The sequence below is a fragment of the Fusarium coffeatum genome (assembly GCF_003316985.1).
Source record: "Fusarium coffeatum strain FIESC_28 chromosome Unknown BRIP53273_contig_137, whole genome shotgun sequence".
Lineage (NCBI taxonomy): Eukaryota > Fungi > Ascomycota > Sordariomycetes > Hypocreales > Nectriaceae > Fusarium > Fusarium coffeatum.
Window position 1 is genome coordinate 126,354 of NW_022157930.1, and position 12,903 is coordinate 139,256.

The following is a 12,903-nucleotide window of genomic DNA, read 5'->3' on the forward strand; positions in this document are numbered from 1 at the left end:
ATTTAATCGGTCACTTGCAGTATGTGTACAATAAGACAGAAGAATGATTTTTTTTCTCGCTAAAACTCTTACGCCCTGTGATGTGTTTCGTACCGATCTAGATGGCTTGACGCCCGGATATATCAACCAAGTAACTCCAAGCTTTCAAATTCAAAAAAAGAAAAATCTACAACCAAGATCGAGCCAGCACCCAACTGACTTATCCATAGACACGGCTATTGCCACTCAGCATTGGAGATATGTTAGCCTCCCTTCTCTTCAAGTACGCATCATTAAATCCGGCTGGGATCTCGTGGGACAGGACTTGTCCGCCCCCAAGAGGTTTGTCCTGAAATCTTGGGTCCAGAACAGCAAGCGGCTTGGAGATCCGTAGCTCGTGGCCGGGGTCATTGTCGACCGCGGAGATAGGGGTGGCCTCCAGCAAATTAAGCTGAGGGGGTGTCTTCTTCTTGGGGATCGAAAGTTTAGTAAGAGAAGGGAATGCAAAACTTGGTAGCTTTGGCTTCTGCGGCTCAGAAGATGGTGGAGGCCCAGGCGGTGGTGGAGGTACTGATGCTGATGGGTTGACAGGAGCATATTGTTGCGGAACCGGAGAAGGGTTACGGCTGCCGGCGTGTGAAGTTGTCACGCTCTCGGATGGAGTGTCCGTAGTGCGTCGAGCTTCGCTACCAGTGGCATTAAGGTATGTTTGTAAGGCGTATGAGTCGGGGACATTTGTCTTGACGTTACGGAGGCCGGATGGTGCAGGTAACCTGGGATCAGGCAGACGACTGACAACCCGAGGAATATATGCAGGATGCGTAGGCAGGGCACCGTTGGGTGCGTTGCTCTTTGCGTGAGGTGCATAGTGGTAGGTGACAGGTGTCTCGGAGCTTCCTCTTCCATTGTCAAGACCATCGAAATACTCTACGTTAGATGCGTTCCGAGAGTGTGCTCCAAATCGAGCAGCGTTGCTCATCGTCGATGGGGGACGGCCTGGATGGTCTGTAAAGTATGAAGATTTTTGAATGCCGTACATGGAACGATCATTCATAGGGGCGTCTGGTGGCGGTGATTCGATCTTAATTCCAGCTCCCTGGCGCTTCCTGCTCCTGCGACAGTAGATGAAGAGGAGCCAGACTGCACCAGCAAATGCTAACCCACAACCAACAGCAATACCGACGATTGTTCCCGTGGTCATGGAGCCAACAGGCGCACCGTCATCGCCAGGTAGAGTCTTGTTAGTATTGGGGTCAGTAATGTTGATGAGTGAGGTAGAGAAAATCGTGCCACTGAGGCCAATGATATCACCCTTCTCGGGCTCCTGGATGCAGCCAGCCTTAAGAGCGACCAGAACTAGTGACTTATTAATATTATGGTTCATTGAACCTATTCATTAGGGCGACTCACAGTTTGCAAGATACTTTTGATTCGATGTCGATTGCAAGCAACCAAGGCACTCCTTATAGCTAGAGCTCTTAATGATGGAATCATTGGCTTCACAGTAATCGAATTGGTTATCGGTATCTGTTTTGAGAGAAAGTGTCAAGGCATCCTCTAGAGATCCACAGGAACTTTCGATGTTGCATGGCGAGTTGATGGTACCCGAGTCCACCGCGTCAGGGTAAGAGTAGAGGCAAACGTCGAAAGCGTATCGGACGTTGTCTACAACACAGGGGAATTAGCAAACCTGTCACAACAGAGACGTCTTATCATGTTACTCACAGAGGAACCAGTAAACATCACTTTCTTCCTCCCCCGTAGCATCACTCTTCTGGAGACAGTTGAGACAGTTCTTGAACCTGATGCCGTTCCCCGAGTCAGAATATTCGCCATCTTCACATACAATCTCGGAAGAGTTTGTCGCAGATGTTTTGAAGGAAGATGCGGTTGAATTTGAACCACTCGAGCACAACGCAGCACACTCAGAGTCGGGTGTAAAGTGTAGGGCGGAACTAGGAGATAGGAGAAGAGCTGTTATGCTCAGCCCAAAGAACAATCCCCGCATTTTGAGATGTTGGCTTGAAGTTGGCGGGTCTTGGGATAGACTGGAGGAGTTGAGGCTCAGTGGGAGGTAGGTGAGAGCCGTTCACTTGGAGGGCCCCAGCATGACATGCCGTGATGGCAACCTCACAGTTCTCGAGTGTTGAATCCACAAGTCAACTAAAGAGAGCAATTGATCTCCAATGTGATAATGCAAAGTTTAAGATTCTTGTGAACCAACATACGTCAACCAGAACAAGGTGGAAAGACAAGCTTCAAAAAGGGCATGTGGGCATTATGATCGATTTATCAAGCAGCGGGAGATATGCTTGGTACTACATTATCTTTAAGCGACCGGGAGACTGAGATTGAATGCCTGCTAGTTTAAAAATTGGCTTGCCGCATTGAGCTGTCAGCTCTCAACTATGTGGTAGATTCGGAGTGGAATGGATGTCAAAGTGCCGTATCATAGGACAGACAGTCGCCAGGATGAGGGGAATAAAGTGTAAGAGTGTGCCAGCTCAGAATAGAAAACAAACTAGGAGCTGTAGCCAATGATGCTCTCTGTTTCAAGCCAGAGACCCTGTAGAGTTTTGGTAGCAACCAATAGGGGCATTTTGGTATGCCTCCTCGGCGGTTAAGGCTTTAAACTGACAGGGGTCTAAAGGACGCCACAGCCCAGATCAAGACTCTGGCAATGGTTTTGCAAACGCCGGCCAGTTCGCGTGACCAGCCCTCCTAGTATCTTCGTCCTCCACTTGATAATGCAACAAACAACTCCGTCCTAGGCCAGATGTTGGTCGTGCCGACGTTCTTCTTGGCTGCGGAGAAGAAACAGATTAGCGACATGCATAGATTCGAACTAAATTGTTTGTAGCGATGAACTCGGTCCGGCTCTTATCATTCAATTTTTACAGACCAAGGAACGGTTTACTCTTCTTGAGCCCCAGAACCAGAGCGCGCGTATCGATCCCTTGCCAGCCACTACCGGCTGTTAGTTAGTTCATCCGTCCTTAAGTCCTCGCTATTTCGGGGACACTATCCCAGATTCCTCGCGAGGTTACAACTTAAACAAGCGCTCAGATTGCCGCAGACGCGCCGGGGCTGATTTTAATTCGTTCCTGGTGCCACGAACCAACGGGTGGCCACTGGGGCAGATGTGATAGTGACAAGAGCTGCATGTAATCGCATCCTTATCTAATTAAGTCGGTGCGGCAAGAGGCTTGATTCATCCGAGGAAGCGCATGCTCGTTTTGTTCTGGACTGCGGAGTTTCTCAGATGTCATTCTCGCCTGATCTCGAGGCTAGATTCATAAATGGGCGCCGTCCCCATGGGTTTTCGTCCTCGTGTTTGCAGATCACCAAGTCAAGTCCTGGTATCCTCGCTTGATGTCAGTCGACGCACGGATCATGACTGTTTCATAATTACGGGGAAGCTTCCAGTCTAGTATGTAAGCAAGGCAAGCTACCAGATGCCCGGAAATCTTGCCAAAGGTCTTTATCAATGGCTCCCAATGACAAACTACCCGTTGTTCTTTGGTTAAGGTTGAATCAACTTCAGCCCACTGGTACATACTTGGTTCACATTTAACGTTGATGCTTCCATGGAGTACTGTATCGATGCAGGTGGCATCACAAGAATATTTGATCTCTTTGTATCTACAAGTCTATACATTAAGCAGCTTAAGATGAATAAACAGCCCGAACTCCTGAATCGACACGGTTGAAGACACCCTTGAACCAGTCAGATAGGTAGCATGATGCCGTGAAAGAAGCTCGTTACCTGTCATGTGAGTGGTAGGTTTAGGGTAAGCCAACCTCCAAAATCTACTTATTTAAGGAAAAAAACGTGTAAGGCAGGAAGAAATTCGATTAATTAGAGGGCTTAGAAGAATTATGCCATGTATTGGTCGATGCCATCAAATTTTGATATGGTGTTGTTGTAAAGGTATCGTCGGATCGAGCTGTCATACACTAAATGCTGTGCATTTATAAGCCAAACTCATAAAACAGAAACGTCTATTAATGGTTGTAACCATATCAAAGAGTTTGCCATCATTACAGTAAAGCATATGGTAATATGAACACCGTAATTGTCCATGAGCACAAGTTCCAAATCCGAGAGTGCTATTGGCTTAACTCGACTGTCTGTGTTGGCCCCATTCCTTCCCCTGTGCAAGGTTACGTGTCGTACGAACCTGGAACCCAACGGAGCCGATAACTCAGTACCTCATTAACCAACTCGTAGTTTGCCTACAAACAAATGGCGATCATACTACGTAGTAGTCTACTCTATAAAGCAAATAGAGAGCAAGCATGGTTCCCTAGACTATCATATACGACCAGGACTGGAGAGAAGGGGAGAAAGAGCGGTAAGGCTTGAAAATTCCCCAAGACTGTTCGATGGTTGGGATGTCAGAGATAGTGACAGGCGCGCGGCTCTGTCTTAGTTGACTGACATGTCAATGAATTTGCGGCAAGCATGCCGCTGCAGTGGGAAAGAGAAAAAAAATCACATGATGCCATACTCCTGCTTTTCTGCTGCAACTTCAGCCTTGATATTGAACGTTTCATCTTCATTTTGGAACACAGCGCTGGTAGAGAGATTGACAATGCAGGAGAGTCAACCACCAGCACAAGCGAGAAAGGCAGAACCCCAGCAAACATGACAACGGAGTCCTGAAAAGAGGGGAACTTGCCCATGGGCTTACACACTGACAGAAGTAATCGAAATCCGAAATCGCGGTCAAGGTTCTGGTGTACTGGACTTAATCGTTACTGGCTATCGAATTGCTGCTGTATATGCAAGGTTCGAATCACAGCCGTTAGAATTTGGGAACCAATGAGGGATGCTGGAGGCTTATTAGCTTGCAAAGATTGACTAGCAAAGGTGACGATGAAACAAATGTTGGCTGCAATGCCCACCTCAATTCGTATTAGTTACTGTGTGTTTCCTAACATAAGATGATGCAAGACCTTGGCAGCAAGGGGCAATTCGTGGCCGTCTTAGAACCCAGCGCGAACATTGATCGAACATAAAATCGGGGCTGGCTTCGTTTATCATTAACGGCTTGGAAGAAGAAGGGTGAACGTTTTCTCTTATTACCCCCAGCAAATAACGCCATACCATTATCTGTATTTGTCTCTGAGTAATAAGGCAAAGTGATAGAGACTCATAGGACGTTGGACTGCCATTAACTACCATGTACACTCAGTTAATGGAGGCGTGATAGACGCCGAGAACCAAGAGAAAAAAACACTAATATCTGTGTAGTGCCTGCAGATAACGAGGTGGCTGGAGTTTACAGAATGCAACTGTCTACAGTCTAACGGGTCTAAAAGGACTTCGGAGACTTGTTCACATTGTTCGCACGCACTTCCTACCTGAATTAAGATAAATGTGTTGTCCTGGCTCTTAAACTCGCAGCCAATGGAACGGAACTGACTGGCTGAGGATGAAGCATCGTATCATCTGCTCCACTGCTTGACGATATGTCTGTCACGTCGATATCGTCAACCAGTGACATCAGTCCCAGACCCTCCTAAGCGAACTACAAATACAGTATAGAGGCTCCGGGAATGCGGGAGACCCATGCCATGAACCCTTGTCGCGGGGTTGTTGAGCGCTTAACCCTCGTCATCAATTGGGCCCCGTCTTCTGGTAGATGCGCCCGTTTATTGCAGCCGTAGCTGGTAAGGGTTTGAGCGCGTCCAGCAGTAATTGGTTAAGGTTCTTTTTGAGCGCAATTTGGGCTTGGAAGGAAGCTGGGTTTTCCCACATGAGGCCCTAACTTACACTCCCCGTCAGCGCCAACGTTACCAGCGTCACTCTTTTCGTGATTTACTGGGCTCTTAAGGCTTAGCCCATGGCAGTGACGGCACGAGATCGAATTGCAGTAGTTAGCGGGGAGTAAAGGGTGGACCGACGCTCCTTCACTGTTCCCATCCATGGGTGAGTGTCAGGGACTTGTCCAGCCCCCAACCGTCGCCTGATATACCTGTTGGTTCCTCGACCTGCGCCAAATTGGGCGGCTGTTCTCCACGTTTATTCCCACCATTCACCTCGAATCTTCTCCTTTGGGGATTAATTTTATCCTTTTGTTCTGTTCCTTCTTTGCATTTCAGATCGTGTTTTTTTCTTGTTGTTGTCGTGTCTTTTCATTTTCTCTTGCTCGTTGAGCTTCTCATAGCTCCGGGCTCCAGCAGTCCAAGGTGTTGTTCGGTAGGGAAGACGTGTTGCTCTTGCGGGGTTCCATCCATCGATTCGATTCAGTGTCGCATTCATTCAACCACCAGCACCCGTTGCAATCATGAGAATAGGGTGCTTGCAATTCGCGCCCCAAGTGGGAGATGTCAATAACAACTTGAATCGCGCCGATGCGGTATTGTCACGAGCGAACCCCGACGATTTGGATGTCCTTGTCCTACCCGAGCTGGCTTTCTCTGGTAATTTGTCTTGAGCTGTTGAAGTTGACGGAGAGCGGCAAAATTCTCTGTCATCTTCCTCAACTCTTACCCACAGGATATTATATTTTGTCATGCTCTAAAAGCTAACACTGAAAAGGGTACAACTTCAAGTCGTTGCAAGACATTACGCCATTTCTCGAACCCTCCGGCTCTGGCATCACGTCTCTCTGGGCCAGGACAATCGCTCTCAAGTATAACTGTACCGTCACCGTAGGATACCCCGAAAAGGTCGACGTTTCCCCCAAATGGCCTACGGGCCCCGAATACTACAACTCGGCCATTGTTGTCAACGGAGACGGCGAAACAATAGGAAACTACCGGAAATCCTTCCTATATTATACCGATGAGACGTGGGCCTTGGAAGGCGGACAAGGATTCTTTGAGGGCTTCATTCCCGGACTAGGGAACACCTCAATAGGAATATGTAAGCTCATAAAGGAACTCTTAGCTCGGACTGATATAACTAACATTGTTCATAGGCATGGACTTGAAGTATGTTACACTTACTATGTGCGGAATTATAGTATATGAGCCACTAACCTCGAGGTAGTCCGTACAAGTTCGAAGCCCCATGGAATGACTTTGAGTTTGCATATCATGTTCTCGAAGTAGAGTCAAATCTGGTCATCGTATCCATGGCCTGGATGACCAGGGAGGAACCTCGTCGATTTACACGCATGCCCAACGAACCTGACATGGAAACCCTGACTTATTGGGTCACTCGACTTGAACCTCTTATCCGCGCTGAGAGCGAAGACGAGATCATTGTTGTCTTCTGTAACCGTTGTGGCAATGAGGACGAGGTGTTGTACGCAGGCACCAGTGCAGTTATCGGTGTCCAAGATGGAGAAGTCAGGGTCTATGGTCTGTTGGGACGGGGTGAGAAAGAATTATTGGTCGTCGACACCAATAACTCTCCCTATGCAAAGCTTGTCTACCGTCCAGATCCAAGGGGTGCTGGCATGGAGGCACCTGGAAAGTTGCAACGAGAGGCAAACAACAATCCTTGGTCTAACGAAATTCGACGCCATTTGGAGGATTCCAACAAGGATGACGAGTCAAAAAGCAACGCTAGTCATACAACAACCCCATACACCTCAAGCTCAATAACAAGACTAGGACAGCAACCTTCTACCATGTCACAGCGTTGCACCCTTCCTAAGGATGAAGTCGCCGATTTGCCGAGAAGACGACAGGCGCCTACGATTACCATCCCTCCAGCTCCTGGTCTGGTATTGAGCGACTCCATGCGATCTCCAGGCGTGGATAGCCTCAACATTCCCACACCGTCGGCGCCTAGTCCAACCCCTATAAATCTACGACCTAGACTCATCATTCCCGAGTCGCCTCCTATTCTTCCTCACCAGTATCCTCAAGACCATCCCATTAGCGCTGCTTCTTTGAGGTCAGAAAGATCTGTTCAGTCCAATATGTCCCATGCCTCTACTAGTACTGTACAGACACGCCGACCAGAAGACAGTACTCCATATCCCAACAGCGCTGCGCCCCTCAGTGGCTACCCAACCAACACCTTTAAAACGGGAGAGGACATGTACAGCCGTCGTTTCACCAGTACAGACCCAGGTGACGGTATGACACCTTTATCGTTCAATGGGTTGTCCCCAACAGATGACCGATGGTTCTGGAGAGCCTCGGAGTCTGCCGGACCGACACCGCTATCTGCTGGGTGGACACCGGCTACAGCGGTAGGCAGGAAGCCAGAGCCTTTTCCCTGGTCAGAGATCAAGGCAGATATTCGCCCATCAAGCTCTAGTAACATTCCAGATCGCAACAAGAACAATCCCACCCCCAAAGACCTCAGAGCGTTCAGCCCGTTGTCGAATACTTCATCGAATAGAACTAACGGAACGATCATATCCGAATCCTCCGAGGCTTCGCGAGCTTCTAGATCGTCCCGAGCATCGAGGGGTACGGCAAAATCCCCATCGAAGCAAGACAAAGGTTATGCCAGACCGCCATCACCAAAATCCCGAAACGCCAGTCGGACAGGAACAAGAGAAAGATCCGATTCATCACTCGAGGCCCACAACATTAGTGATGCCATCACACAGCATCTTGAAGGGATTTCCCAGCGTGCAGAATCTGCCAGTAGAATGAGATCAGAATCTGCGAATGGCAAACGCATTCAAGACTGGCCTCAGTTCAGAAATCGCAGCAGTAGCCGTCCGAAGTCTGCTTCCAGCAATATCCAAACGGAACAGCATATGATTCCGATAGCTGCTAGCCCAAGTCTCTTCAGAAACGAAAGCTCAGGTCACCAACAATCATCGTCACGATCAGATTTTGACAACCGTACCGGTTCTTTCAATAGCCTTGAAGGCGTTCTTCATACCACCAACACGGAGCGAGCTAGAACACCTGTCGCGAACAATATTGCATCCCATACGTCCATGCGCGCTGCGAGCCGTGGCCGAATGCCAGACCCCAAGCCTTTACCGACCAATGGAGCATATGATTTGACGATGCCATCAGTTGAGCGTTCCACATCTGAAGACTCAACTTGCAACGTATTGCTACATAGCCGGACAGATCAGCATCGATCGAGAGGACGGCAATCCCGAACGCGAAGAACTTCATCTGGCCAGAATGGCCGCATGCCGTCTCGCGACGTTATGCCCCGCGATTTTGCAAGAGTTGAATCGGTGGTTTGCCCCAGTTGTCCTGTTCATGGCCGGCATCCCTCTACAAGTCGGAGCAGGCATACTGAAAGCGCACCTCCGGTCAATCACCCGATCGCGAGACCCGTTACCGTGAGACCTGTTACGGTATCGCCTCCTGGTAGACAGGACCACACTGCTACTCAACAGGACCACAATCCCCTCCCGGCTGACAAGCCAATCCCACAGCCAGAAAAGTCTCCTTTTACTGTTACCGGGTCTCGCGACCAGTCCAGAGAGAAAACCTCCGAGTATGCAACGAATGAACTAGCAGATGCAAGTGACTCTGGATCTTTTGCAGAGACACTGCAGACAATTTCGACACCTGGTCGGTCACCTGCTACGCCTTCCTTCTTTAACCCTAGCACCCCGAAGGCCATGGTTTTCAAAACCGACGATCTGGATGTCGACTTATTTCCCACTGGTCACTTGGATGAGACCGGTGTACCTGCAGTATCTCTGCCCGAAGGAGACAGTGTTCAAGTCGCGTAATATTTTACACGCATACACGCCTAGGCGCACTCCTGTTCTACTTTCTTTGCTTGCGTATATTCTCACGATGCACATGCCCACCACTTGTCTTCTTTCATTATGATTCACTTTGTTTTTAAGAAAATTGATGGATTCGCGATGGGTATCGGTTGCGCTGCGTGTGCGAATGACTGATATTTTGGATATTTGATCTACCAATCTGGGTTCAATGACTCAACAGACTAACATGTCTTTTGGAGTTCGCTCGGAGATCTGTTTTCCCTCATAACGCTTCCCCTACTTGGCACCAGATGCTTTTGTCGCATCATATTTTTATTTGTTTTTGTTAAGCAGCGGACTGGCAAGCTAGGCGTTCTACGAGCCTGTAGTAGATAGATAATGAAATACCTATGCTATGATATAAAACATTCGATTGAGACGAGTAATACTGGGAGACAACTTGAGTTAGTACGTAGACAGTATTCTTCCTTTTACATGAACATTATTTTGGCCTTTCTGGTTTTGATAACTTAAATCCGTAGTGCAAATACCATAATCGGATATACGGACAAGGTGGCCATGGCTTGTTGGTGATATCCGTACAGGAAAAACAAAACAGACCAATTCTAGCAAATCAACATGTTCTGCAAGCACTTGTGATGATGTTTCTTCGATGGACGGAGAACCCTTACCCTGTGCCGCGGACTAGCAATCTCACGGGAACAAAAGCCGGACTAGGTCTGACGAGGGCGCTAGACAGGGGCAAAGTTGAATTGACAAGGGTGGATGATCGGTCATTGAGCCTGTAGCCGCTGAGGCTAGTGTGAAAAGACTAGGGGTCCTTGCAGCGAAGCTCAGTTGGAGTCGGTCATTGTCGTGATAACGACTGTGAGTGGTCGATTCCCCTCATCTACCGGCCTCTCAACACCATCCATCTTGAAGAACCCACTGATGCCAACCAATCCTGGCGACAATCAAGCAGCTATCACAGCTCCAGATCCTCAACATGCGGAGGCTGGGAGGGAACGGTGGGACTTTGGCCCCCAATCAGACATTTATCTTGTCACTATCCCTATGCGCCTATGCAGCTTTGCGGTGCGGATTGATATTGACCTGTCTGTCACCACGCCATTTCAACTCATCACTCGCATCATTCACATCGTGCTTCCTCTAGAGAGAGAGATTCCAACGATCTGTAACCGCGCTCATCACATCATCTTGGGCGCCAGGCACAAGAAGCGCCACATCGTACCCATTGGCACATATCATATGTCACACATGGTGCGGCGTCTCTGAACCGTCCAGCCTGATATAAGAGCAAAGACTGCGGCCGATTTGTCGTCCCGCCCCCAGCGGCAACCTCGTCCTACTGCGCGCGCAGAATAACCCTCAGCTTCACCTATCGCTGGGACTGGACATGTAACACAGCGGACTCATCCCCTCTACCGGGCTCCGTTTTCTTTCACTTGGGCTTTCCATCTGTGACCCATACAGTCATCCGGGTCTATCTGTCTTTGCGACAAACGGCTAACCGCTCCTCGACCATAAATCAGTTTCACCCAGAATGCGTGGGTTGACTTTGATAACAACAGGCCTGGGCCTGCTACGTCCAGCTATTGCCATCCTTGTAGCAGAAAATTCGCCCTGCGGAACGGTATGCGGCAATGTCCTCGACTCGACTACCAGCGACGATGTTGTCTGCCATGAGGGCGACTATGATAGCGGCTCAGGCATTGTGTTTCAACAATGCCTCACATGCGAACAAAGCAGTGACTACCGCACAAAGAATAATGAAACAGACCAGCATTACTTCCTTTGTAAGTGACACATCCTATGATGCCTCGTTGAGATTAGGTACTGACTGCTTCTAGACAACTTACGTTACGCTACTTCATATTGTTTGTTTGGAATCCCCGATAATAAAAACACCATCAACACACCTTGTCTGACTTCGTAAGTCGTCGCTTCTAGAATGGCACCCAGACTGTTCCTAACGACTTAACAGAAAAGCCTGCGGGCCTTTCCGCGACTCCATAATCTATAACAATCTGACTGCAGAGGTTGATGGTTATGACTATTGCGATACTTGGCCTGTGCACGACACGGCCGACTTTCTTGGATGCACAGAATGTCTTCAAGCAGGAGACAATCACTTCATCTCAAACTGTATGTTCTGGAACAACTTCCCGCTAGTCAATTTGCTGATTATGAGCAGTCATCACAGTTCTTCAAGCTGGATGTGAACAAAAGCCTGAACCTGGCACGCTTGTCTCTACAGACGGAAGCATATTCTCGAGAGACAATGTCAACATCACTGCGCCATCACCAGTCGCTTCCCTAGACCCGGACTGGCTTGATCAGGGCCCTCTTAGTTTGGGAGCCAAAGTCGGCATCGCCGCTGGAGGCCTAGCCTTGATACTATTCATTCTTGGATTCTGCATCATTTGGCGAGGTAGAAGACGCAGAAGGGCGTTTCTTAGCAAGCTTGAGACAAAACAGGCTAACTCCTGGCCGACTCCGCTTACTATTCCCCGAGAAACTCGAGAGACACGCGATACCCCTCTCAGCCAGAAGCCGCTCAGGAGTTGGGATGAGTCGCCAGTCAGTGTCCGATCCGAGCAATTGTTCCCACCGCATCATGTCTCGCCCTATGCTTCGCAGTACAGCAGCCCTGTAAGCGCAACAGAACTGAAGCTCGCCCACTGGCCGGTAATGGCACCCAACCAGCAGACGACTACGGCAATTCATAACCAAACACCATTCCCGCCCATGTTCCCGTCAATGTATCAGCCGGATCCAACCAGCTCTCAGATAGGGGTTGCTCTGGGTGGGGATGACTCGTCCATCAACTCAGGCAACTCCAAAGGCAAAGGGCACCGCACAGAGGAGTACGAGATGACTCCAGTGGATAACCCGCATGCGGGCATAGGGATCTATCAGCCCGACCCTTATCGAACCGGCGAATCCAGTACATCTGTTCCACGGGCAGGATACTTCCCAGAAGGAATTTCGTATGTAAATCAGGCGTACGGTTATCCGAACTCGAGTTACGGGGATCGTGATGACCATCAGCAGGGACGCTACCCCTAAAGCTGGCGAATTATCTGGCATAGACTGCATAAACTGTATTTATCATCCCTTTTATTAGCTCGGCGTTGAAGGTTGAAGGATACCATGATGTGTGATGACTCTGACTGAACCAACCAAGTACATATTTACGCTGCGAAATACTTCAAGAGTTCAGTGAAATATATATAACTAATTTACAAGAACCTACCTACTTCTAGTTACCTATGCAAAGTATTTAGTTGTTCAGCGAAATTTA

At 48.8% G+C, this 12,903-nt stretch overlaps 3 protein-coding genes across 3 annotated transcripts; 2 read left to right on the forward strand and 1 right to left on the reverse strand.

Moving 5' to 3' along the window:
- Positions 1-199: 199 nt before the first annotated feature.
- FIESC28_06404 (uncharacterized protein) lies at positions 200-1,987 on the reverse strand (the record flags this gene model as incomplete). The annotated part of the gene is made up of 3 exons (XM_031160548.1): positions 200-1,335; positions 1,390-1,644; positions 1,705-1,987. The coding sequence occupies 3 exons, from the start codon at positions 1,985-1,987 to the stop codon at positions 200-202; spliced, it is 1,674 nt and encodes a 557-aa protein (XP_031015409.1).
- A 4,285-nt stretch (positions 1,988-6,272) lies between these two features.
- On the forward strand, positions 6,273-9,599 carry FIESC28_06405 (uncharacterized protein; the record flags this gene model as incomplete). Its single annotated transcript, XM_031160549.1, has 4 exons — positions 6,273-6,408; positions 6,527-6,853; positions 6,909-6,921; positions 6,980-9,599. The coding sequence occupies 4 exons, from the start codon at positions 6,273-6,275 to the stop codon at positions 9,597-9,599; spliced, it is 3,096 nt and encodes a 1,031-aa protein (XP_031015410.1).
- Positions 9,600-11,142: 1,543 nt separating this feature from the next.
- On the forward strand, positions 11,143-12,668 carry FIESC28_06406 (uncharacterized protein; the record flags this gene model as incomplete). The annotated part of the gene is made up of 4 exons (XM_031160550.1): positions 11,143-11,395; positions 11,450-11,531; positions 11,584-11,744; positions 11,794-12,668. 4 exons carry the CDS (start codon positions 11,143-11,145, stop codon positions 12,666-12,668), a joined length of 1,371 nt encoding a protein of 456 aa, XP_031015411.1.
- Positions 12,669-12,903: the final 235 nt, after the last annotated feature.